The sequence below is a fragment of the Eutrigla gurnardus genome, assembly GCF_963514095.1.
Source record: "Eutrigla gurnardus genome assembly, chromosome: 13".
NCBI lineage: Eukaryota > Metazoa > Chordata > Actinopteri > Perciformes > Triglidae > Eutrigla > Eutrigla gurnardus.
The window spans coordinates 14,864,253-14,891,390 of NC_139936.1; the positions used below are offsets into that span (position 1 = coordinate 14,864,253).

Consider the following 27,138-nt stretch of genomic DNA (forward strand, 5'->3'; position numbering starts at 1 on the left):
TTATACCATCATAGCCTTGGTGGTATATTCTCTGAGAAATGTGTAGATGCTGGATGAGAGTATAATTCAGGAACTACAATGTTTCTTGGTTGTTGGTGAAGCATCCCTTGTTTAATTGGGTGGAAATCTGGCGATTGTTCCACCCAGGCGGCAACTTCCAGTCCTGAAAGGTGAAATCAAGGCTGAAGTGCCTTAAACTGTCATTATCTCAGGTGACCATCAGGGGGCGACTCTTTCAAGACAGCCACCATCATCCCTGGAGCTAAACAGTCACACAGAAGAAAACTTTGGTGAATGTCAGAATCTTGGTGAAAACTGCATCAGCGGGTTTTAAGAAGGAGATTCTTCTTAAGAACGCTTGGTGAATGAGGCCCAAAGACTTCATAGCCTTTATGAGTTTTTAATTATTAACATACACCTCATACTGCATGATATATGGGAGAGTACATTTTCTTTTTCGCCACAAAAAATTATTCCAACAAAAAAACATTTTGTTTGAATTAAACTCAAATCATTGCACGGAACCAGGTCCTTTAGTTCCTGAAACTTTACAATTAAATGTTTGTTCTTAAGATGCAAGTCTGAGGGGAATCTATAGGATCATTTAATATCCTATTTTCAACCTCACCGTCATTTTGTTTTCCCGGATGAAGCCTAGAAATAACAGATCTATCTGCAATATTGCATTTACTGCATTCCAGCGATTCAAAACACCTACATCAGTTTTCTCTACTTAAAAATTACCGACTTATACTTTTATGGTCACAAAAGATTGGCATTAGAGATGGACTGACGTCAGTTCTTGAAGGCTGACAGGCATTTTAGCTCCCATAAGGATTGAATTTTCCCACGTGGAAAATAACAGGCATTTATCATCATGACAAGTAAAGGCACAGTTGAAGACACTTAAATTAGTGTGAATCCAATTTCACTGCAGGAACTGTAATAGCGAAACTTTTTTTGAATCCATGATCTTAAAGACGTACACTTAAAAACTACATTTAATACAGATGAGCCAGAGAACCCATGGATGAAATAGGATATGATGAGAACTTAATATTGACAAAAAATATAGAGTATAAAGACAGAAAACGATCTGCATTGATGTGGTGTCAACTGACCTGTCGCCAAACTCCTCCCCTTAAAGCGATGGTTCGGAGTAAAATGCACCCTAGGGTCATTTCCACCATGACATCCAGCCAAACACCCCCTCAGAAGCATTTTTAGCGATGGTCAACATTGGTCAAGATAGGGCTATCAGCTGAATGGCTTAGTACTAGCACAATGGTACAGTGTTTATACTGGTATCTCATAAATTACCCCACTAATAATGCATGGAATGTTACCAAACTTCTGCAGTAGTACACACAGGGTCTGTACTCACAAAACGAGGCATTTGGAAGTTTGTAAGTACACCAGGAGTTTATTTAACTCTGTGACGCGAGTTTCACGTGAGAGTTTTGCTGAATTTTTATAAATGCTTGTATTATCAGGTCAACACTTGTCAACACTTGTTGACCTGAGGGGGTACCCTAGGGTGCATTTTACTCCATCGCTTAAACAGAAAGAGACGTCTGTAACTTGGCACATTTTTTTTTTTTTTTTTAAAACAACAATCATTTCATAATCACACATAGTTATACATTTTTCCATCAGAGTCAAATGAGATGTAACAGTAACAAAGCTTAAATGTTTGAAATGCTGACCTTTTTCTTTTAAAAGAGATATGCGGAGAATATTTCCACTGAGAACTTACTTCCCATAAAGAACAGTGACCTTTTTAAAAGAGCCAATATCACATGAGACCTTCAGGTGTCGATGCTGAAACTAATACTTTCGAAAAGTCACACATGTCCTCACTCCAACGCACAAAATAACAGCTTGGGCAGAGCTCCACAGCATCAAACTATGGCGCTTTACAGTTCCGTTCTTTCCTCATTACATGCATCGTGTCTTTTCAAAATAAATTTCACAGGAAGTTAGGTTTAGGCAAAAAAAACACGAGGTTTAGGAAAAAGAGCGTGGTTGATGTCTAACAAGTCACATGACTAAGGACATTAAAGATTCATGTTAATTATGATGTATGTGACAAAATGCCATCTTTACTTCTACTTTTGGCACGGGACACAAACAGCAGTCTCCGGGACAAAGAAAAGTCCTGTTTGGATCCGTCCACCTCCCCTCCATGTGGACTATCTCACTCTCATACTCAGTCTGTGGCTCTACCCAGAATGCTACAGGGGGTTGTGAAACGTACACATGCTAAATGAGGGTCGAGAGGCCGAAGAGCACTGATCAAGCTGCTTATTTGATGCATTGACAGTGAGAAACGGACTGCACATGCACATACATGCACAAACAATGATATGATGCTCACATGGTGCATATCCTTAAACGAAGCAACACCCAGCAAACCTGGGGTAGATAGTCTTCCAACGTAGGATCGCTGGCTTTGATCGTTTCCGGCTTTGAGGAACATGTCTTGGGACTCTGGGAACCTGCGTTAATCTTGCCCTGCATCATGTCACAAACCTTTTCAAATGATCTTGTTTAGGACTAAACCCTGTTGTATTAAAGGCATATAGTTAGTTCATATTACTGAGCGTCGTTAGTCTGCGAGATGTCTGACAGCTCCTCCGGACAAAAATATGCTGAGAAGTAGCTTGGCACGCTGATGTCTGAGCAGCAAACATTTTCACTGCTTTGGTGTGTTTTCTGCACTTCCTGTGGGGTAGTTTTGAGCCAGCAGCTGCTCAAGAGGACGCAGGAACACCACCATGACCGTGATGTTATCACTAGATCCAGCTGCTTTAGCGTAACCTACCAAATGTTGAGCAACTCTCAGTTCAACAGTGTCCTCTGACTGTCCCGGCGGAGCATCTCCCCCGCCCTCCAGGTCACCTGGCTTTTGGAGTGCATCCAGGACCAGCTGTGGGACCTCTGAAGGTTTGACTGCATCAAAGAAGCCATCGCACGCCAGCAGCACGTAGTCTTCATCCCCAAGCAGCTGGGTTGTCGAGCAGTCAGCATCTCCAGAGACATAGGGCTTCTGGTCAAAGTCACCTAGACAAGGGACGGAAAATGGTTAGTGGACCTTCATAAAGCACTTTTCTAGTCGTCCCACCACTCAAAGCACTTTCCCTACATGTCGGCATTCAGCCATGCACACAAACACTGATGTGGCTGCCATGCCAGTCACAATCTAAGCTACCACATTCACAGCTGACTGGTTCAGCCTTCAGGGGCAATTTGGGGTTCAATATCTTGCCCAAGCACACTTCAACATGTGGACTGGAGAAGTCGGGCATGGCTGATCTTCTGATTGGAGGATGGCATTCCATATGTTTAAGCTCTAAATGAAAATAGGGATAGCACACATAACCATTTTTTCTCTGTTCTTGTTGATTGTGATCAACTTACCTATAGCTCTGGATACAGCATAGGTGCCATTAACACGCCAGCAGCCCATAAAGGTGATACATCCACCAAGATCCTCAATCCTCTGCTTCTCATCCTGGACAGTGGAGGGGAAAAAAGAGAGGATGTTGTCATCTTCGTCACTGTTAGCAGCATTTTAAGTTAAAGTCGCAGTCAGCAAGTCTGGCAGATCAGGTTGACTCAGTCAAAATTCTAATGTTTACAACACTCGCGCCCCTCCCACTCTACCACAGAGCTCCTCCGCTCCCTCCCATCGAGTGCTCATCAGTGCGCCTGCACAGGAATCTGGTGCACAGGATGATCGGGGGCAGTGGATTTTTGCAAAACAAACAACAGGCTCTACGTGCACGTAGAAGCACGTTTTTTTTCTAAAACCAGATGATTTATGTTGTTCTATCGGAGCATAGTGTCGGTTTCAGTGAATATGATCAAAAAAATGTTGCCGACTGGGACTTTAAAAACTCATCACATTGAGGGTGATGGTGAAGAACGACGGCATTCTAGACATTCAATAAGGGATTTATCTCATTATTCACTCATTTTTCTCAATTCACCAAATTCAGTAACACATTTACAGAGCCCTAAAGGATTTCAGCATCTTTAAAAGCTTTAAAAACACATTTTATGTTCCCTTACATGGCACACACAGAGAATAACTAAACATCAACGTGTGTGTGTGTGTGTGTGTGTGTGTGTGTGTGTGTGGTACCTCTCTGTCTGGTTTATGGGGGTCCATCAGTGTCACAACTTGTCCCTTTCTGACCAACATTGCTTGGGAGTCTCCCAGCCAGGCCACAGTCAGCTTCGGTCCCTGGATCAGCACCGCCACCCCGGTAGTGCCGCTCCGCAGACGCTAACAACACACAGATAATCCATCAGTCTGGGTTTCTCTGGACAACGTCTAGAGCGGAGGTTCTCCATCCCGAATACAGAGGAGCATCTCTCCCTCGTGTTTTTTGGAAAGACTACCAGGACCACGGAACCTGGCCAAGTGTTTATTGAAATGGTGAAAGAACAGTCGAGTCCAAATGCAACCTGAATAAAATTACCCTCTGTTTAAAAGTATATGTAGTTTTAACATGATTAAAATTGAAACGTTTTTCTGTTTATCACTATGAAACAAATCTGAAGTATTTAGGTTGAAAAATCTTAGAATACACGTAGTTCCAACGGCATCTAAGAGTACAAATGGTAGTAAGCATATGCTTCATCTGTGTTCCGGTTATGAGGGGGTCCTAGGAAAACTAGAAAAAGGTCCCTGGCCCCAAAAAGTATGGTCGAGAGGATGAGGTGTGAACACGTCTGGTGCTGGCCTTTCACACATGTATGTAGCACATGACAGGAAATCGTCTGACGTGTTGTCAACCTACTGGAAATACTCTGTTTTGGACCTTGGCTGAGCTCTCTTCATCCATCTCTCTATTGATTTCTAATTTGAGACCTCTCTCTGTTGATCTCTTGATCGAGATCGCTGTCTATTGATCATCTCTATGGATCGATAGCTATAGATTAGATGTGAGCCTGTAAACTGTAATAGTCTCTCGACTAGTAGTGTATACATACTGTGAGGTCAAATTCATATATCTGTACGATTTTTAAGGAACAGAAGAAGCCCGTGGCACACTCAGGCCGATGACTGTGATGATGCATGTATGTGTCAGCTGAAACCTGAATGTTACTTCAGTACCTCTCTCCTGGCTTTGCCCCTGAACATGTCATCCGTGATTTTGAAGGCGGTTTTGAAGGCTGTGGCGGGGTCACTCTGCAGTGTCTCCTGTTTACTCAGAGCTACATGGAGATGAGTGGCAGCGTAGGTGGCAGCGTCCACTCCTCCATGGCCATCAAACACAGCGTAGTAGGCACAGTCCACTTCACTCTTGACCACAGATACAGAGGAAAAAGGAAGATGTCAAAGACTGAGGGGTTTTGACAAGAAAACAATGTTGTTGCGGTGAAAGTCTTGTACCTGGATTCCAAAGAGCTGGTTGAAGTCAGCCAGGGCCAAGTGTTTGTCTTCCATCTTCCTCCTCGTGTTCTTGATGGCATGAGCAGAGCAGCGGAGGAACAGCGAGGGGGAGGGGGGGAGCTTGGGGAGGTTTTCATGCCACGTCTGGGTCACATCTATCAGCTTGTTGAGGAAGAGACGTTGGACTGCCTCTGACTGAAGCACTGGTGGCGTTAGACATAAAAAGGACAGAATGAAGATGAAGAAGGGCTGTTCATAACAGACTTGTCTTTTTTTAGACTGGAACTCCAACATGGATCCAATGACTGTGTGTAACAGGAAAGGGTCACCAACTGTGCACTTCCTCTGGCCTCTGCAACACTTTTTAGCCTATTTCAGATCACTGGTTTGGTTTACGTCATATTTAATATTCTCGTTCACTCCCAACTTTGTTTTCACCCCTAATAAGCCAACTGTACCTACCTATTCAGCACCAAACAGCAGACAGGCCAAGTTATAGACAGGCTGGTGAACATAGTGGATGCTAAAGAGCTAGATATGTTTCTCAGGGGTTGCTGGAGACCAAACCAGAGCAAAAAGGACAGTGAATATTGGACTAAAAGATATATTAAAAGATGAAAGATGATATTAATATGCGATTGAAGTCTTCACAATGTCTTCACACTGCCTCCAAGTGGCAAATGAGATGTATTGCTGCATCAATAAGAGTGGACTAAAGATTAGAGACACCCCTCAGTGTAGCACAAGCAATTAAAAGCACCACAAAATACAGCCTCCATAATGGGTAGACATTAAAAGACTTACAGACGACTTGCTGTTCCTCTTCCTGGTTGTCCTCAGCTTCCTGTGGACAGTGGAAAGGTGAAAGGTCATTCTGCAGCAGCTGGGACAGCGCTGCCTGGCAGAGGGGGGCACTGAGGCCTGCAGGAGCACCCCTGAACCAACAGAGACAGGCAGAAACACATTCAGGAAACAGGAAGTGGCGAGAACAATGGTGTTTCTACCGACAGGATATGAATACTTCTGAAGAAAAAAAAGTAAGCGGAAGAGAGCACACACAAGCCAAAGATTCTTTGGGGACCGAAGACTCACACATTTTGTTGCTTCTCCAAGTGTAGCTAAGCTCAAAGCTGGCCAAAGTTCATCAGTGCAAGGAAACAACCAAGACAGGAGACTTAAGACCTCAGAGTTTATAAGGGTAAAAAGGATGGGCCTCTTTCTGGGACTTTCTAGCATGTGTGTATTTGGGATGATGCCTCTTTCAAACACTGACTTTACAAATCACAATAGCTTCATTTTCATAACAGCACAAGTTTGAAATGATTGCTGTCTGATGAATGTACAGCAAGAGTTTAAATCTGTGCCGCCAAAGGGAGGGAAACAGCCATTGTCTAATAATAATAATAATAATAATAATTCACATGGCTCTCCATCTTTACTTTCTTTGCTGTCAGGCGTTATAAAAATAGGAAGAATTTGAGAAGGCTTTAAGGTCACATAACACTTTTCTTGTTTGAGATCCAACTAATTCATAAGGAACGTTATTGTATTGTTTGAATTCTAGTTTCACGTTAATAAAGTGTGTCAGCGGCTATTATTCTGCACCCTGCAGTGTCAACGGCAAAGCCAACTATGCATAGTGGATGAGCAGGGCAAGAGCAGAGCTGCACGGAATTTGAAGAATGCACGCACGCAGCAACTAGCACAGACACTTTGTGACACGTGTGATATATTACATATGATAGTGAAAATACAATTGTTTTCCTCTGTTTTGATAAGTATAAATCTGTCTCATGTGGTTTGGTTAATATCGTGGACTGTAATGGGCTTGCAAATGATAAAAGCCATTGTGTGTACTTGTCCAGCACAGACCTGGAAACCAGCAGCCTCAGCCCCAGCTCCAGGCTCTCTCCAGGCAGCTCCTCCAGGGTGACTTTGTGGCTTAGGAGGCTCGCAGGCAGCCGACTGCCTTCCTCCAGAGCAGCTGGGAACTCCTCCACAAACTTCCCCAGGAAGCACCTGGCCTGCTCCTCCTCCATCATCCAATAAGCTCTCAGGTGAACAGGGGTCAAAGCTCACGGGTCACAAGTGGAGACTTAAGGGGGGGAAAAAGCAGGATTCATATTTCACTCTACGTGCATAGTAGAAAATTAATGCTGTTTACACATCACAGAATGAAATGTTAATTCCCTTGCTGTCACTATCTCAGTAAAAATGCTTGGTTTTGTGTTATTGAAACAGTATCCATTATTTTTTCCAGTAACACAAAAATCAAAGAAGTCATGGCCCACAGTATTTTGTGGTATTTGTATCCATTTGTTTGTTTATTCTGTACACATGACATCTATTGTACTTCTGTCCATCCTAGTAGAGGATCCTCATCAAATAGGGTTTAAAATCTTAAAAGTATTTATATTGCTTTACAGATAAGAGGCATCTTTTTGTTGTCAAACAATCAAATAATATTAAATAAGATGATCATGGATCATAAACTGAAAAAACTAATTTAAATGTATTTCCGTATCCTGTATTAAAAAAAAAAGAAAAAAATAATATTTTTTACTTCTCTACTTCTCGATAGCATATTTTAGGTGTTTTCCCTTCGTCACTAGAGGGTCCCGGGACAGAGGATATCATACACTGTACAGACTGTAAAGCCCGCTGAGGTAAAACTGTGATTTTCGCTATATAAACAGAATGGAACTGAATCAAGTTAATCTAATTTCCATATATGTAATTTGTATAAACCGTTAACATCTTATTTTGATAACCGGAAGTAAGCGCGATCTGGACCGTTTTACTTAATTTACCGTCGACTGATTTGAACAAATCAGAAACGTAAACATAGCGTGATTTTAAGTGTTGAAACTGAACGTATGTAACGTAATTTTCCCATCTCAAAGTTGAAACATTAACGTCACACTGGTATTCAGTGGCATCACATCGGTAAAATCACTGGGTGGATTCGTTCCGGAGGAGTTCCGTTTCTTCTTGATAGCTGCGGCTAAACTGGGACAATTTGTTAGCATAGTCACGTTGCCGTTACGCCGGAAGTGCCACAGACAGACAGACAGACAGACAGACGAGTGAAACAGGCAAACACAAATACATTGGCAGATAAAGTAGAAACCCACAAACCTGCGCCGGTAGACGTGAGGGTGGTAACCGGGTCTATGCTAGTAACACTGCCGACAGAGCTGCCATGGCTTTGACTCAACACGGACCACTTTCCTGTAACACACGTCCCTCCTGGATTTAAAGGGCCACACCAGTATTTAGATGGACGAGGATCTCAAATGATGTGAAACCCTCCCGTAAAGGATGATCACGCCATAGATACATGGGTGGGAAAAATGAGTTTCGATGTGGTTTAATGTGTATTTTATTTTTATTAATAGTTCACACGTGGTTGTTTCTACATCCTTAGGTTTACCCGTTCTAAAAGAGCCTTTGTCTTTACCTACCTACAGTGACATCCGTTGTTGCAGCTACATCAATTGACAGGACAATGGTTGTACTTCCACTAGTTGTATTATTGTTGGCCACATCAACGATGGCAGCTTGTATGATGAGAACATCACTCTTAATTCATTATTAGCCGAGACATCTGTCTGAATCGTTTCATCAATTTCAAATTCAGAGTCACTGTTTTACCATTTAGAGGTTAGTTCAAAGATCTGTGGTTCATGCATTTTCTTTCCCACCCTATTTGTACTTCCAAATTTTGGCGCGTATCCCTTGTTGGGGTATATAATTGTTGCATTTATGTCCTGCATGTATGTTGAAGCAGCACTTTCAACTTGCCATGTTGATACACCATTCCAATGTTGTGAGGTTTTGAGATGGAATGTAATTTCGGACTATGATTCAGCAGTCTTATATTATTACTCACTGTATATGTCATGAATAAAAGCCCCCATAAATTGCATTCTAACAGGAAGCTCAGGATAAAGCTGTTTCCCCCCAAAAAGCCCCATAAATGAACGTTGCATGTGTGTTCGGCCAATGATCCTCAAATACAGTTCCTTTGTATTTTAACAGGAAACAATGGATGGACACACAGGGCATGTGGCCTATGTCAACTCAATGCTGCTTACCTAGTATTGGTCATCCTGGGATGGGCACCAATTAACAGGCTGTAAGCCTTGTGAAAAGCACACCGTTGAGTATGCGTGTCATCTTCATAATACTTGTCTCATTCTCCATCTTCCTTGTGGATTTTCGGTGAGCTACTCCTCTCACAGCGGTGAGTTTGAGAACGTTGAAACGGTTTAAGACGTGGGACTTGATTGGGCTAAACATTCATTTTGATGGTGCATTTGAAGTTTGCATTTGAAGACGGTTATAGACCATTTGAGATTTTATAATAAGTGTGTATTGCTCAGAATGTTGAGAGCCAGAGTGGATGACATCATCATGAGTGGGAGGAGTTGTAAAAAATAATACAAAATAAATAAATATTTCCAACTCGCTCCCAATGCCACAATGTTGATTCTTCATACATCATTTTTGGTGAAAACGTAGCTAATCTTCTGCTGGTCGCAGACATGCAAATATGTAATCGAACAGATTTACATATTTGGTCATACCTGCCTAAAAGTTCAACTTAAAATGTTCTATTATTCTTCCATGAGAATAATATTTTAAACATCTTGTGTGTATGAACTCTTTTTTTAATGAAGTAAACACTTACAGTAAACCTTTTTAATACATTTTTACTTCAAAGTAATGAAATATACAGAAAAGCAGAAGTCCATTTACTTACATATACACCTTCATCACCTGTGTGTCAAGCAAACAACAGAACTCACTTTGCACAGACACTACACAAAGTAAGCTGCCAAAGCGGCCATTTTGTCTTTCGGTTTTTTAGGAGCGCCACGGCGTCCCCTGCCACGTCCTCGTCCACCTCGTCTTGCACCCCCACCCCGGTACCTCATGGTGGCATGTTTGAGCTCCACCAGATCCTGGAAGACTGGATCACAGAAGACACAACCAGTGTGCTGGGTCTCACCGACAGGAAGCGGAGTGCGAGTCTTGTTGAAATCCACCGCGACCAGAGAGGCGTCGCAGGCATCGCAGCTGTCCTGAGCAACCTGAGGGAACAGAGCACCGAGGCAGCATAGAGGATTATTAAAACATGAAATGATAAAACCTTTGTGAATAAACAAGGATGAGATTTACACACAATGTGGTGAGTTCAAATCACTCCCCACACCCACACCCTCTACCGTGATAATGAGCAACAACATTTTCAGGTCACTCGTGACGATAATTACTATCATCCTGATAATGGAAATTCACCACCATCAACTTGAGTATTTTTGATCCTGATCTGTGATTAAAAACTTTATATCATCCCATCAGCAACCCACAGAAAGAACAAGGAAATCAGAATGTATACAGAGCCTCACGTTATACTGAAAATCTATAATAATGCCGGACTTTTCCTTCACATTCAGCTGCAAAACTGAGAGAAACCCTGGTTTAGCAGTCAGATAAACATTTTACAATTAAAGCAGCACTGGGATCACGATGCAACGTATTGGTACATCATCTCTGTTTGAAGGAAACATGAGTTGCTCATATCTTTGAAACCTGCAGACATCAGGATATCTAAAACACCAAGTGTGTTTGCAGTTGTGGGCCAGTAAAGCCCAGTTAGACATTGTACCCGACACTGGACCAAGATGTAGGAGCGTTTTCTTACCTGCACTCTGTGTGCATGTTCAAAGAAGTGCACCACCACGTTGCATTTATTACAAGCCATCCTCCATTTTGGTCCAGACGTGGAATCCAGGACCAAAACCCCACTTTCACACTCCACACATTGTCCAATGCCCAAAGAGTTGAGGGAGTGCATACACGATGGATGGGTACATTCGTTGCATCCCATACCTGGGGAAAGCAGATAGATACAGCAGCAACTAGAATTACAACTTGCAAATTGCACCACTTCATAATTTTATCCAATTTAAGTGTGCAGTAATTCATAGGTTTATTATTCATAGTCGTTAATGTCCTGACTCACTTTGATATTAATCAATTATTAATTATTACAACTGCTACATTGTAACGACCTCACTCTGTAGTGAGGGAAAGCTCAGTAGCTTCTGTTGAGGTTTCCTTTCTAAGAGCTCATTAAATTATTTTAAAAATATATATCAATTTGGCTATGATTCAGCTCCACTTACTATTATTAAAAATATTGTAATTATTTTATAATCTTTATCATATAAGATTCTTAATACATGAAGCACCTCGATGGGGAATGAAAAGGATGTGATATAATAAAACAAGTGAAAGTCTAAAAAATACAAAAAAAAAAACTCAATAACTGGAGAGAGGCAATGTGGCATGAAATATTAACACCTCCTAAAGTACATCACTTTGTGCTTCATTTATTTTTGTCCCAAGACTTTGCAGACAGCCTGAAATCAAACCTTAAAAGTCAAGTGTGTTATCAGGGTCTCAATGCATTGGTTAATTGTCCACTATCTCACCTCCACATGAGTGTAGTGGAGGTGGGTCCTACCTTTCTTCATGTCCCTGAACGGCGGGTTGCTGAAGCAGTACGGGCACAGAGGGTAGCTCTTGCCCCGGGGCCCAGAAGTCCACAACACAAGCTCAAAGTCATCCAGCGGACAGCGGAGCTCCTTGTACAGTTTGATAGCTCCGTTCTGGGGAAGACTGTAGGTCTCGTCACAGTGGGAGCAGTGGAGCCTGCTGGGCTTGGCCTGTACATTAGGATCACATGTGATAGAAGGATTATTCACTGCCAAGTGTCCCCTGCCGTCTGGACACAAGGCAAATATATTCTCCCGATGGCGATTAATGTATAATATAATATATTATAAGTATAACATAACATAACATAAACTTTCATGGCAGACTGACAAAATTCCTTGAAACTAATGAGGCAAAAATGTACAATCTCAGTGCACGTGGAACTATTTGAACATGTGAGTTCTTGAACTTACATCGCTCCCAGAGTACTTCATCCAAGGGTTACCTTGTGCTTTCCAGCAATCACATCACTTAACAGTAACGCAACGGACTATGCAAATATTCAGAGACAATATCCAAAAGATCTGCAGCCTCATGATTTATTCATGAATGTCAAAGTGCTTCTGACGTCATGTGGAAATGCTAATAAAAGGGAGCACATCAGCGTCAGCATTTTAAAGCTGAACTTAGAAGGCCAGAGAACAAAAGCCAGACATCACGTGGTCCAGAACGGAACATCAATGGTACCTTGCTGGACTTCCGTGTAACAACACAGTGGAACTGAAAATGTACTACGTATTCGAGGGTGGACTCAAGTAAATGTCTCATCTTTATCTTATGTTCATGCTTTAGCTCATCAACTTTGTCTTTACCCGCCACCATTTTCTGTACAACGGAGATGAGAAGGAAGCGGTACAGCTCACTCCTTAGCAACAACCATCCTCAGTTCGAGAAAAAAAAAACAATGCGTTTTATTGTCTTTTGGCCAGTTACTTGATTTAGTGACATTTTACTTTGGGCAATCAGGCTAACAATCCAGAAACTTGGTGTCACTGATAGTTGAGGTCACAGTGCCTCAGCAAAGGGCCTGTAGTGTCCAGGTTTTAACACGGGCCCCTTGCAAAATTGGCTGTGGTACTCCTCTGGGCTTCCATCTACAAAAAGGCCTCTTGGACCTTATTGGTATTAGTATTGTTATTAGTATTATTAGGGATTGTTAACCCCTTCTCTAGGTTTAGTGCAATAGCCCTCTGGTGAAGACATAACAGCAAACAACAATATAGAACCCAAATCAACTGATACAGTGGACTGGTGATAAACGGATAATGGCTGGAGTCTCCAAACATCTATGTTCATAACTACAGAAGATGTTCTCACACTGTCAAGAGTGTTGTTCATATGTGCATTTTGAAAGCGGCAATCATGCTTCCTTCAAATGATTTGTTTTGACTGTGCTGACCTGGATGTACTTCATGAAGCGGTGGCACTTGCCACAGCGGGAGAGGGGTTTCCCACTGGCAGCAATGGGGGAAAAGGACACCTCCATCAACTCATCCATGCCTGTAAACACACAAAGAGACGAGTCTATGGGCTGGAGGTGCATCGGATTGAACCAAACTGTAACGTGTCTAAATAATCTTTCCATTGGTTTATTCAACCGTGAAACTGCATCACTTTATGCAGACAATCCCTTGAACTTACTGGTGATGGAATCCACAAAGTAATGAAACTTCCTCTTAAAGATGTCCAGCGTGTGCTGCAGGACCTGCTGGTAGTTTGCTTTTCCCAGAGAGATCAGGTTCAGCTGCTTCTCCACAGCGCTGCGTATAGTGGGCAACACCAGCTCTGCATCTGCAAAGCACACACACACACACACATACACACAGTCAAGCACACATTTTTATTCTCATTAATAATGTGGCTCATCAATTTTAATGAACTGGACCGTTCTATCTGGTCTCATGTCCCAAAGACATGATTATTGGAGACTGTCAGCATTCAGCAATGTTCGAGAAAACTGCAGTCAATGCACAGCTACAAATCCCACACGCACGCAGAGAAGCAGCAATAATATAAGGGGAAGGACCTGTCTTGTAGTAGCCATGTACCAGGACAATGCCCAGGTTGGTTGGCTTCAACTTGCGTCCATTCTCTACCGTCACATAGTTCCTCTGACAGATGTTGTTGATGTGGACGGGGATACTGGCGTCAGTACCTGGAGGGTAGAGGACAAACGGGTTGTTTTTTAGTATTATCCCTTGGCAGATGAATGATGTCGTGCAGGTCTTCTAAAAGACGTAGTGCCTCATAAAGACCAGTTACTCACCGTGCACGCAACCATAGTTATTCACTGTAACTCACTGTACACCATAGGCGTATCTAGCCCCTATTTTAGGGGGTGCTTTAACTCTCTCTCCCACCTGCCCCATTCACCACCATTATAACTCATTATTTTTTCATTTTAATACAATTTTATTTGTAGTACTTTGTAAAACCAAGTGATGGCTTTTTTTTGTTCAGCATTAAAGTAAGATTTCCAGGCACAGTGATTTCCCCTACCCCAAAAGTCTGATGTTCTTCATTCACAAGTGTGGGAATGATAGTCCAAAATAACATTGAAATATACAGTTTTTTTTTTATTATTAAAAAAAAGGGAATTTTTGGGGGGATCATTGGGTGCTCAGCACCCCTAAAGGTTTGATCCTAGAATTGCTCCTACCATGCACATAACCATAGTAACTCACTGTTCACTTAACCATAGTTTCTCACTGTAACTCACTGTTCACGTAACCATAGTAACTCCCTGTGCACTTAACCATAGTTACTCGTTGTAACTCACTGTTCACGTAACCATAGTAACTCACCGTGCACTTAACCATAGTTACTCACTGTAACTCACTGTTCACATAACCATAGTAACTCACTGTGCATGTAACCATAGTTACTCACTGTTCACATAACCATAGTAACTCACCGTGCACTTAACCATAGTTACTCACTGTAACTCACTGTTCACGTAACCATAGTAACTCACTGTGCACTTAACCATAGTTACTCACTGTTACTCACCGTGCACACACATCAGTGTGTAAGAGGAGAGGAAGAGACGCTGGATTTTTTTCCTTCAGGTTTAACATTTGTAAACAGACGTGATCGACCTGATGTAAACATTATGCACCCGGATTAAAATTGTAGCTTGAGGCCAACTCTATACACAGGCTGCTTCCATTGCTTGCAAACATTTCATCCATTATTTGAATCAGGCAGTGCTGAAGTATACCAACGCCATGTTTCTCCATGAGGGTGATGAGTTCAGCCTCCGTCAGGTAGTCTGGGGGACAGGTCTGCTTTTCCACCAGCTTGATCTCGTCAACGGTGAAAGTGTCTCCACGTTCACAAGCTGGCATGGCCTCTTCCAGAGGGATGCCCTGCCACGGCATCACTTCCGTGTACCCTGGGAACACAATCTGCACTGAGCACCAGCAGTTCATAGCCCTTCCCAACTTCTTAGTGACTACTGGATCATTTTTTGTCTACTTAAGTAATGTTCATTCAAAACCTTAGCAGTTAGCACTTAGCAGTTATTTAAAAGTAAACTACTTTAACGTCTCCATCCCCCTCCCACAAGGTTCAAAAGAGTTGGCTCACAGAGAAAGAGCTTGGTATTCAAGAAGCAGATGAATGTGTGAGCCGCTTTACCTGCTGAGATAAGGGTTTTGCCACTACATGAGAAGGCCTCTGTGCCAATGTTGAAGTCTATGGTGGTCTGTAGGTACTTGCAGTCCTGGCTGACTGTGGCAATGAAATGCCGTGTGATGTAGTCATATAGCCGCCAGCCATCACTTCCTGTGAACAGCAGAAGAGGAAGAACCTGGGTTAGAGGCTACTCCACAGACTGCCTATATGAAGTGGATGTTGTCACAGTTTTCATAGGGACAATTTCTGAGATAGGAAATGTTGGCAGCGAGGTCTGTGGACTATCCTAATGACTAACGGGACACTGTTTACTTTTTCAAAGAAAATCGTATCCGACATTGTACATCATATACATTAAAATAAGTATTGTGAATTATCTATTATCCATTATCTGATTCGTTGAATGGCTCACCCAGTTCCCCTTCTGAGGCAGCACGCATGGGAGTGATAGGAGGATGATCTCCAGCATCACTTCCTTTCCTGGGTCGGTTTAATCCAGTTGCCAGCAGAGCCTTCACCTGATGAAGAGATACGTGGATCCACATTCAAGCATCACAATCCAAGTGCCTGCCTGTCAGCAGAAATACAATCAAGCAGTTCCTGTGTGCACACACTGCTGGCCTTGAATGGATCAGGGCAGGAGGAACTTTATGTTTTGGCGATGATCTACGTTCCTGAGGGAATAAAGAGTTGGTCGCACAGTGGTGCTCACCTCTTGAGCCCAGAGAGGATTGTTGGCCTGTTCCTTCAGTGTCCCCTTCAGGTCAAAGTTTTCTGGGTAGTGGGTGGTCTCGGTACGTGGGTAACTGATGTAGCCCTGTGTATATAGGCGCTCTGCAATCTGCATGGTATGCTGGGGACCCATACCTGAAATATCAAAAAATGCCACATGTTTTTCTCTTCTTTTCTGCATTGTGACAAAACTGGAAGTTTTTGAGTTGCATCTTCCCAAACTCTTTAGACAGATAGTATTCATAGGGCATTGACTTTGAACCGCAGTATGAACCATAGAGGGACTATTCCTGTCCAAATCTAATGAAACTGCACCTCCTATATAGTAAATGGAAAGATAATTGGTTGACTCTGCTAACACGTATTGTGTTGGTTTCCAGAGCCAGATGTATATTCTTCCTCTAAGTCATAGAACTCCCTTGTTGTCCACCATGAAAACCCATCAATGAACCACTGGCTGCCATGTTGTTGTATTACCATGAACACAAACACTGTAGTTTATTACAAGGCGAGTTTCTGCCATAATTTACGGAAAGAAGACGCCTCGATCGCATCGCTTATGAAGAGCTTTGGTGTCTCCAGGAACCAGAGGGGGCATGATGTAACAGCATGACGTAACAGCCCGCCGTAACAAAAATTAAAACAAAACTGCTCAATCCCTTGGTAGATTTGCATATTTTGGATCATATCACAACACAATTGTGATATGGGGTTTTCACCACTTTCTTAGACCAAACAATTATGCGAGGAAAACAATCAGCACATTGACAATAACAATAATCAATAGTTGCAGCCCTAATCCAAACAAACATCAGCAATGCCCCAACACTGACCAATGGTAGCATATCTACACACTACTACAAAACTCAAAGTCCAAGCTATTCATGTCATTGCCTCAAGGAGAACTAATGTTACATGAACAGGAACACGTGAACATACCTAAGGAGGAGCTGCCCACTCTCAACATCTCCACTGTGTTCAAGGCCTGGGGCCTCTGCTTGGCCTTCTCTTTCTTACTCACCGACTCCACCTGGATGAACAGAGGGATGACACAGCTTCATCAGAGGTCAACCAAGGTGAGCTCCACTGCTGGCCCTGTGGTCAATCCATCCCATCAGTTTTTGGACAATCTTTCCTTAATATTTGGTAATTAGGTACAAAAGTCTGTTGCATCACGATTTCCTAAATCTTTACCAGGATTATAGTCTGACAAACACTGGACTATTTACATCATTAATGAGTCGACGGACTTGACATGAAGATATATTAACTGATATCCATTTATCATCAAGTTCCGTAACTCATAAAACACAATGCATACTGCGGACAAATGGTTATTAAAAAATAATAAAACGGCATGTTGGGATACAGGCAGAAACACAAATGTGCATTTCCATTTTCGTTCCAGGAAAACGCTTTGATTATATTGGTGAATGAGGCCCTCACCACGCCCGACCCCAATCACACCAGAACTATGGTATTTAGTTCTGAAGCACGTGTTATTTTTGTTTCACGCTTCAAAAGATCCTCAAAAATGTGATTGTGAAGCTGAAAACTAATAATCTCTACAAAATCAAATCGGTTCCTCACACTTTCAGTGCCCCGATTCATTTGCTTACCTTGGCCTCCCTGGATGTCTTGGCCAGGTTGACGAACATCTGACCCACATCCCTGTCAAAGACCCTCACCCTGCTCCAGTCCAGTGTCAGTGGGCTGTCCTTTGCTCTGAACACCTGAACAAAACACAGCATGACTGTCAATATAGCACTGAAGGAAGGGATTGTTGAGTGAAGCCAGGGATGTACCTTTGCCTGGATGATCCAGTAGGTCTCTGGTTTAAAGGACTGGATCTTGTCATGGCGTTCCACACAGAAGCCCAGTGTTGGAGTCTGGCATGGTCCAAATGAGATCAGGGAGGAGTCTAGATTGCCGTACTTCCCCTGGAAATACTTGGTCTGGAACCTGGAAAATATTTGACAAACAAAATACAGGCTTGGATTACCTTCATCATTACCAATCAAGATGCAGCAGACTACAAAAGAACGCTCTGTCTGAATGTGGTGCACCTCACATTTTCCACCTGCAAACAACACTGCATGTGATCAGGACTCAGGAGTCTTCTAGGTTTATAGTGCGACACGCCTACAGATGTTACCAATGTTCTCTGTAACCCCTTTTACACTGTCATGATCCCTCCCATCCCTTTTGTCCTCAACGTCGTTGGTGTAAAAGGTCCAGAGACAGAAAGGGGGGTCAGAGTGGTTCCTCCTCAATTAAGCAATTAGGGTTGTCTCAGAGGAGGAACCAGGAGAGACCAGGAGACACGAGCAGAGACCACGTCAGTGTGAACAGGGAGAACTGGGACAAAAGGGGACATTTTGATGACGTGTGATGTGGCCGACCCGCCACCAGGGGGATTTAACAAGCTCAGAAGAAGTTTCACATTCTGATGCACAGCAACTTTGCTTGCACTTGAAGAGTTGTGTAAATGTGCATAACTACCAAAAGAAACTCAACTGTCAGCTCTGTTAAAAATGTTCTGGAGAAGCAGTTCCAATGCTTCCTTTGCCCACAATCATATGGGTTGATTGAGTTTTTACGTTTGTTTGTGGCAATTTTTTAAATTATATAAATGCACTAATTTCTTTAAATAGGGATACATGGCATGCATCAGATTTTTTGAGGTGTTACGACCAAAGGAAGGGAAATCTCCAAGGCAAATCTCTCACTGTGGCGGTTTGGAAGAGCCATTTTTTGACTGTACAAAGCAAGGTACCTAGTAAAAGCACAGCCAATCCGCAGATCCAGCTCCTGCCGCGCATCCACTGACAGGGCTTCATTGCGGTTGGGCTCCCCCAGGCTTTGCATGGCGTTCCAGATATCGGTGTCAGTGATGGAGCTGAATTTTGCACGGTAAACACTCTGCTCCCTCCCCTTGTTCATCACCGGCTGGATTGCATCCAGTACCTGGGACGCAAGAGAAAGACTGGCTGAATGGAAGAAAGATGAAAATACACAGAAGATTGGCTGTGCTTTTTTATATATATATATATATATATATATACTAATTATTATTGCTACATAAATGTTACCTTACACATTTTATCTCATGTTACTAACGCTGTAAGTGATTAAGACACAAAAAATAACTGATAAGAATGTGGTTGAAGGACCAGATAAATAAGGAGTATCGGGAAGAGGAGTAGTTACCCTCGTCACAATGATCACTATTACACAATTTTTAATGAGGATCAGCTCCAAATCCACAAAACCAGCCTGAACATGAAGAAAATAAAAGTCTATGGAGCAGAACTGGACAGTTGTCAGACTCTGGTCACAGCTGGGTGATGCTACGCTGTGACAGGCCAGTCTGTGTTCGAGGAGCGGGACTTAGCTCAGGGTCGATTTGCATATGGAGATTCCATCACAATGTCCCACGAATTGGATGACGCTATCCAAAAAAACATATACAGTCTACATGTTAATACCAGGTGTCGCCGAAATGGACCTGAATTACCTCAAAACAGATGTTCTCGCCTTCTTTATCACAGTCCAACCACAGAACCACGTAGTCGCAGCCTCTGGCTTCAACCTGACATGACACCAGAAACTTGGGGTGAGACACAGACACAAGGCAGATACAAGGCAGATACAAGGCAGGACACAATGATATCCAGCTGAGCACCGTCACTTACCTGGAGGAACTTGACCATGTTGAGTTTGGGGTTGGCCTCCTTTTTTTCTGTGGGAGCTTTGCTAAAGAGTTCTGCAGGGTCCACCTTGTCCCAGTTGTTGTACTTCCCTTGAAAAAAAAAGGGCCATGTTCTTAAAGTGAGAAAAAACAAATCTAGAGTCTGGATATAAGTACTGCAAGGAAACGACATGGATGAAAGTTAGGTGGGTACAGGTGTTGGAGTGAGCAGGACCTACCAATGAAATCCAGACTCATCACATGTCCACAAACAGAAGTCATCTTAAAACGTACAGCTTGGCCCTGGAAGCTGCCGGGGTATTCGTACACTGAACATGCTCCGTTGAGCCCCTTGCGACTTGCACAACTTCCTGAAGGCCAAGGAGAACAGGAGAGAAGAGATGACAATCAGTCAATGTAGTCATTCAAAAAGGCCTCTTGTTATAACATGTTATAAGTCCACAGGAGTACATATAATGTTATAACTGATGGGTTTCACAAAGACGTTTTATTGCTGATGTCTAACATATAGTGGTGCTCTGCAGGATGGGACAAATGTATGGCATTACACCAAAATAAAAACTATAAATATAGAATAATGCCAACCATACCTGCAATACACCAATATTATAGATGATATAGTGTTATTATAAAGTTGATTTAAACACTTAAAATAACAAAAATACATAAAAAAAAAAAAAAATAGTTCAAAGTTTTGAAATCAGCTGGAAAATGTCCAAATTAAATGTCTTCCAAAAGTAAAGCACACTAGGTGATGAGTCAGGCGTGGCGCTTAACAGGAGGTCAGAGTGGAGGCCGGAACACGAGACCTCGGTTGTGGGTCCCTTTTTTCCACTAAGTGGCGGGGTAGTGAGAGTCCTCCCTCAGTTCTAATGCAACATGATGACGTCTTCTCCGAATAATAAATTATTCTCTCAAGGCTGAATGCTAATGACCGGAACATGGACAAAAACTATTATGATGGGAACCAGAGTGACCAACATGACACACACACACAGACACACACACACACGACATAAATAGAGGCAGGTCCAGATGCAGGTCGCAGATCAACTCCAAGCCAAAGGACACTGAAGACCACAGATCAATCAACATCAGCTCAACATCTGCCATGGAAGAGCTCCAGGTAAGATAGCTGCATTTATACTGTTCGTGACTGACAGCTGTTTGTGATTGCTCATAATATTATCGTATCCATCTAAAGATATGGATCTATCTTTTGTGCACAAGATAAATTAGAAGTTTGGAAAGTCGAGAGCTTAACTTTACAAACCAGTGAAGGAATCTTGTTCAGGTGATTTACATCTTCTACAAGGCATTTGTGTCTAAACATGCATACAAGCATGCAATATCATGACCAGCCATTCCTGATCTATTTTAAACTGCCAAAGTTCCATCAAACCAAACGTAGGGCTGGATATACTTTTTTCAGTAATAGTGATGATGCGACAGCGACACACAAGAAAGTTCTCAAACGGTAAATGAACTTCAGATGTAAATCACAAACTATCTGATCAAGGAATAAGAAAACCTGATGGTATATCTGACCAGAAGTTTGATGTCAGTTTACGACAGTTTCACAGAAGTACTCAGGTAAAGGCTATCATGATGAATTCTACAACAGTGTGACTGGAGACAGATTTGTCATTCAATGTGGTCAATGCGAGCTGTACAATCATGCAGTGTCCCAATTTCCCACTCTCATTGTTTGCAGCGACTGCATGCCCTCCTGCTGTGCCTGATGGCCCTCCACCAGTCTCTGGCCATGCCGCTGGGCAGCCAGTGTGTGGACGAGTCCTCCTGTACATACAGTTTGCAGGACTACTACAGCCAGCTCGTCAACCTGCCGAGCCACATCAACGAGCGCAGCATCGCAACTTGGACCTACGTGTGAGTACCCAGTCTTCATCACTGCTGCGGACATTCACCTCAGGGTATGGGGGGGGGTTTACAAAAAAAAATGTAAATCCAGCAAGTAACGGACATTTTGCCACAATATCATTTTCTCACACAGTGAAAAAATAATTCTTCACTGTTAGGAAAGTTAAAGTTACAGGGATCACAGATGTAGAACAGTATGACAAGTTATTTAGCCCATCCGGGTGAAAGTGAGAAATAAACTATATATCTATATGATATAGTAATTAATTATCAATGTTAATAAGTCTCATCTCAGTCACCGTGCACACACATGCAGCAGTGACAGTGAGTTACTATGGTTACGTGGCCATAATCAGGCTCTTAGGGTGAGGAGCAGAGTTCTTTATCAACTTATGTTTTGAAGAAAAATGTGTAATATCAGGATGTACGTCAGAAATTATACGAAATAAACAGAAATTAATAAAAAGACAAAGATTCATGAGGCAATAAAGGGTCGAGTGTGTCAGGGGAAATGTCCAGTTCCTTAGATTTCTTCTTTCTGAAAACGTGGCCCTGTCGGCATCGGTCCTACTCGATTCATCGCCGATGGAAAACACTAGATGCCATATTCAAGCCATGAAATGCTCATTTATATAACTTTGGTAAAACATGTCGGCATTGATGCGCTTCATCACCGTACATCGTCATCTCTTCTTTTACAACCCAGTTTCTACTGTCAACACAGATGAATGGATTAGTTCAACACAGAAACATTGACTGCTTCTACCTTCCTGTTCATACAGAACTAGAAATGGAAATGTCACCTTCTCAACTGGGAACCTACAATGGAATATTTACACCTTTTGCCTACACTAATAGCAGCTTCTCAAATGTGGAGGTTTTTAAATGTTCTCTTTTATACCATTATAAATTGAATCTCCTTGTGCTTTGCACTGTTGCTTGGACATTTGGACAAATTACTTTGTGGGAAATGTGCATTTTTCACTATTTTCATACTATAATGAAATAAGATTAAATCTCGGATGGAATAGGGAAACTGTAATTTGGAGTAGGAACAGCTGGCAGAATACAGAGCAAAAGAAAAGAATACAACTTATGAAAAAAGCATGCTGCGTGTAGGAAGTTCTGCTTGTTTGGATAGTCTTTTTATGGGCAAAGAGTGTGTAGTCTTGAAGGAGATATGACAAGCCTGACTGCCTGAAAGCTGAATCCTTTCCATGCAGAAATGCTATGATCAACTATTACACGTTTGCTACAGCTGCTTGCATTAACCACTTCATAACAACGACAACGTGAACGTCTGTCTGTGATCTCTCACCAGGGAGAACATCGATTTGAACAGAGTGCCTCAGGTCATCCACGAGGCCAGCTGCCACACCAGTCACTCCTGCAGGGGACTCGATAATGCTTTCGGACTCGAGACCATCCCCTTGTCCCTGAGGATGCCGGTGCTCAAGAAAAACCCCAGCTGCTTCCCCACAGCCAGCTACTCTCTGGAGTTTGAGCTCATCACCATAGCTTGTATATGTGCCATCTCTCGGCACAGCTGAACAGGCCACCCCAATTTCACTCACGTTACCCCCATTTCACTCCTGTTACCCTGATCCAGCACATGCTTACATCCCATCGTAGTAACTGAACATCACCTGGTATCATTCTGGCAGCATAGTGTTTGTCCGAGCAACATTTCCTCACGTTTGATAAGCCAAAATGGATTCACCAAGATTCACCAAGACCGTACTGTACTAATGCAAGTACAAATTTGAGGTAGTACTCCATGTACTTTACTTGAATAATTCCACTTTATGTAACTGTATGTGAGAGGTAAATATTGTAAATTTCAACTGCACTACACTTTGTGAATGAAGATATTATTGCATGCCCTTCCATACCATGTTTCTCATAAACAGTGTGAAAAATCTTGATTTCTAGCATTTATTAAAATTGACATGAAGAGAGTTGTATTTTATTACACAAATATCTTAACACCGGCTTCCTCCCACAGGTCCCTATAGGAAAACATTATGACTAAACTAATAAATGACACTAGATATGAAAAAATTATGATTATTTGGTTACTTCGGTAAATAAATGGGAATATTTAATAAAATATACAGTAGAAAAAGAAAATAATTCCTCTCATATGACAGGAAGTTACAAAGACCCAGTACTATGGGATCCTCGTCGTACTTTTTGGCCACTCCGAGCACCCATACCGTAACTTCACAGATAAACCGGCATTACAAATCTAGCGCAGGTTGCTAATTAACAGTTATACCAAATAATTACCACTGTAGCTTCAACGTTACTCAACGTGTCACGTGTCAAATGTGTACGTTGTTTTAACAAATAAGCGGTAATTTTATTGTTATGGTTATGGCGCATGATGACGTTCCGCTGGTCTGCTAGTAGCCTGAACGCTCACTTTGGTGCATATCACAAGGAAACACGTGCCTACTCACCTTTAGAGAGGATCTTTGATATCGACTGAGCCAGCGACGGCTTCTCTGCAACCATTAAAACGGTCCTCATTGTGGACGAAGTGTTCCGATTACAGACTCCAGTCTGTCAACTCACAAGCTGCTAAACTGCTCCTTGTTCTCCTTCTTCTTCGTTTATTTCTATGGCGGGTTGCAGCCATTACTTCTATGGTGCTTACCGCCACCTACTGGACAGGGGTATGTAGAATGGGGCTCTCAGTCAAACCTAGTATTTCCCACGCAGAGAAATTACCTGGATAATAATTTTTTCAATATCATCGCGAAAATTCACAAAACGAAAATAAATGGGGTCATCCAGCAGGGAGGGAGATTATGTGACCGTCTCACTTCTTGAAAAAATAAAAACAGCCGTGTGTATCGTCTACGTTGGCTCTGAATGGTCAAAACACCTTCCGGGTTATGTCTTAATATTCTTTGTTGACAGGTGGGTCACCCAACAATTTCCTCAGCTTTTGTCATGAAAACAGCAATATTTCAAATATAGTATAAAAATACATCTCAGCAACATATTCATTTTTTAAAGTTATATTTTTGGCATTTTATTGCAGGAGAACGGTATGAGAGTGAAAGGGGCGCGAGAGAGGGACGACATGCTTTAAGATAGGGCTGCAGGGCGGATTCGAACCCGGGGCCGCTGCAGGGTGCCTCGGTTTCTGGGGCAGTAACTATACCACTGAGTTTTCAGCACACTAATGACATTCATTGAATCAATCAGATATAGTAGTGCTCTTATGATGGGGCAGTCATATTATACGACTATTGACTTGTGCATTCACACAGTCTGCAAGTTTTTGTGACTGAGCAGATGTTCTCACACGATGTTCTTGATGTGAAATATTAATAGGGGTTATGCATAAAGTGATCAGAGGTCCAAAAATCCCTCCGGTGGGTCTTAAAATAAATAACGAACAGTCCCTTATCCCAGGACTACTTTACATCATCAGGCTACAATTAAAGGTTGAGTAGGTGATTTTATTCAGAAACTGTCATATTAATCCTTGTATCATACCAAATCATTGTATCATACCAATAGCCAGGAATACTTTATATGCTGTGAAATAAAACCAATTAAAAAATGTAATCTGTGGCCGTGGCAGGATTGTAAAAACAACAACAAAAACAATCAAATCTTCATTATTTGTTTCTTGAGCATCGCCTTAGCTTCTGATCTACCAAAAGGTGATGTGGTCAGAGCGGTGGGTGGAGGAGGACAGGGTGATGTGGTCAGAGCGGTGGGTGGAGGAGGACAGGGTGATGTGGTCAGAGCGGTGGGTGGAGGTGGTGGATGACAGGGTGATGTGGTCAGAGCGGTGGGTGGAGGTGCTGGAGGAGGTGGTGGAGGACAGGGTGATGTGGTCAGAGCGGCGGGTGGAGGTGGTGGAGGAGGTGGGGGAGGGGAGGAGGGAGCCATGTTCCTCAGGCTGTTTTTATAATCTGGTTTACATGGGGAAGATGAATCCAGCCAAATACCAAGGAATTTAAAATGATCTACTTGTATTTGTCTCCCCTGCTTCTACAGTATCTAAAAAACAATACTAAGGTTTGTTTTTAGAAGTTAAACATATATCTTTGTGACTCCTACATGCTTAATAATGTTTAATAAGGATAGATATTAGAAGTGTATTCCGATGTTTGTTAAGGTTAACAACAGAGATGAGACTCCATCGACGGGACACAGCTTCATTAAGCATCGGCCCAGGAGGAGAGGAGCTGGTGGAGCCCACGTCTCAGTGGATGATTCTGAGCAACAAGATGGTGGTGGGTTAGGTCATCATAGATCACAGCAGATATGGAGATGTGGAAGTGATGGAGCAGACGATCTTCTTTATTGAGATTTATAGCTATTTAGTAACTATCTACCCAGAAAGTTTAGTCAATCAACACTGGGACTAATATTATTCCTAAGGATCTTTCATTATTGTTGTTCTTCCAATCTCCCCACAATCCTACATTTCTCAGCACTGCAAAAATGCACTTACATACTTGTTTACATGGGCTTAATAAGAAGGTTAATAAGAAGGAATAAAACCTGTATGGTGGTATGAAGTGGATGATGATCTTTTCATCATGTGTGGGTAGTAGGGCCGACTTTATACTCTTACCTTACACTATGGTTCAGCTTTCAAACCTAGCTTTTACTTTTGGAGAGTTGTGGTAACAGCAAGTCGTCTTCGAATCGGAAGATCAGAGGTTTAATACCAGTTCCAGTGTGTGAGTATGGTTGAATGAGTATTAGTTGAGATCCTGACGGCAGATGGCTCCTTGTATTCAGTCTCTGCCATCAGTGTGTGAATGGATGGATGATAGTGGCCGGCCACTAGAATAAATACAGGTCCTTTCATCATATACATGTGGTAACTTTACATTGTTATTTGTAATCTCTGGTTGGTTTCCAATCTGAGATTTGGTTGTCCGTCACTCCGGACGGATTCAGTATTAAAGACATGACTTCTCTGTACTCATCATATACATGATATTTAACTCATCCTTAACATCAGCAGCAGCTGTGAAGCCCGTACTAGGGAGCAACTCAAGGTTCAGTGTCTCGCTCTGGGACACTTGGACAAGTGGATCAGGATCAGGATCAGGATCAGGATCAGTAACAGCTAACTCCACTTCATCTCACACTCACATACAGTATATACAGCTATGTTGTTCTGTGCATGTAGTGGAAGGTAAAGTAAATTATTCAAGAGCTATTAAAA

The 27,138-nt window shown here is 42.3% G+C and overlaps 3 protein-coding genes across 4 annotated transcripts; 1 reads left to right on the forward strand and 2 right to left on the reverse strand.

The window, feature by feature from the left end:
* Positions 1-384: 384 nt before the first annotated feature.
* On the reverse strand, positions 385-8,655 carry ppm1f (protein phosphatase, Mg2+/Mn2+ dependent, 1F). 2 transcript variants are annotated; one of them, XR_014598127.1, is made up of 9 exons: positions 8,543-8,655; positions 7,277-7,499; positions 6,209-6,339; positions 5,405-5,607; positions 5,126-5,314; positions 4,148-4,291; positions 3,421-3,514; positions 1,612-3,063; positions 385-1,574 (listed from the first exon to the last, which is right to left on the reverse strand). XR_014598127.1 is itself a non-coding variant. In XM_084024076.1 (8 exons), the coding sequence occupies exons 2-8, from the start codon at positions 7,444-7,446 to the stop codon at positions 2,696-2,698; spliced, it is 1,299 nt and encodes a 432-aa protein (XP_083880202.1). In that variant the 5' UTR covers positions 7,447-7,499; positions 8,543-8,655; the 3' UTR covers positions 385-2,695. The 2 variants fall into 2 exon arrangements, 1 of the variants encoding a protein (XP_083880202.1); XM_084024076.1 differs by having other exon boundaries at positions 385-3,063.
* Positions 8,656-10,103: 1,448 nt separating this feature from the next.
* On the reverse strand, positions 10,104-24,530 carry top3b (DNA topoisomerase III beta). The gene is made up of 18 exons (XM_084025645.1): positions 24,395-24,530; positions 20,270-20,401; positions 20,035-20,141; positions 19,857-19,931; positions 19,116-19,306; positions 18,145-18,301; positions 17,959-18,072; positions 17,279-17,369; positions 16,320-16,474; positions 16,020-16,125; positions 15,611-15,757; positions 15,192-15,365; positions 13,998-14,126; positions 13,613-13,762; positions 13,371-13,471; positions 11,940-12,141; positions 11,115-11,302; positions 10,104-10,500 (listed from the first exon to the last, which is right to left on the reverse strand). Exons 1-18 carry the CDS (start codon positions 24,462-24,464, stop codon positions 10,228-10,230), a joined length of 2,562 nt encoding a protein of 853 aa, XP_083881771.1. The 5' UTR covers positions 24,465-24,530; the 3' UTR covers positions 10,104-10,227.
* On the forward strand, positions 21,579-23,482 carry LOC311022744 (uncharacterized protein; the record flags this gene model as incomplete). Its single annotated transcript, XM_084024267.1, has 2 exons — positions 21,579-21,941; positions 23,254-23,482. Exons 1-2 carry the CDS (start codon positions 21,703-21,705, stop codon positions 23,480-23,482), a joined length of 468 nt encoding a protein of 155 aa, XP_083880393.1. The 5' UTR covers positions 21,579-21,702.
* Positions 24,531-27,138: the final 2,608 nt, after the last annotated feature.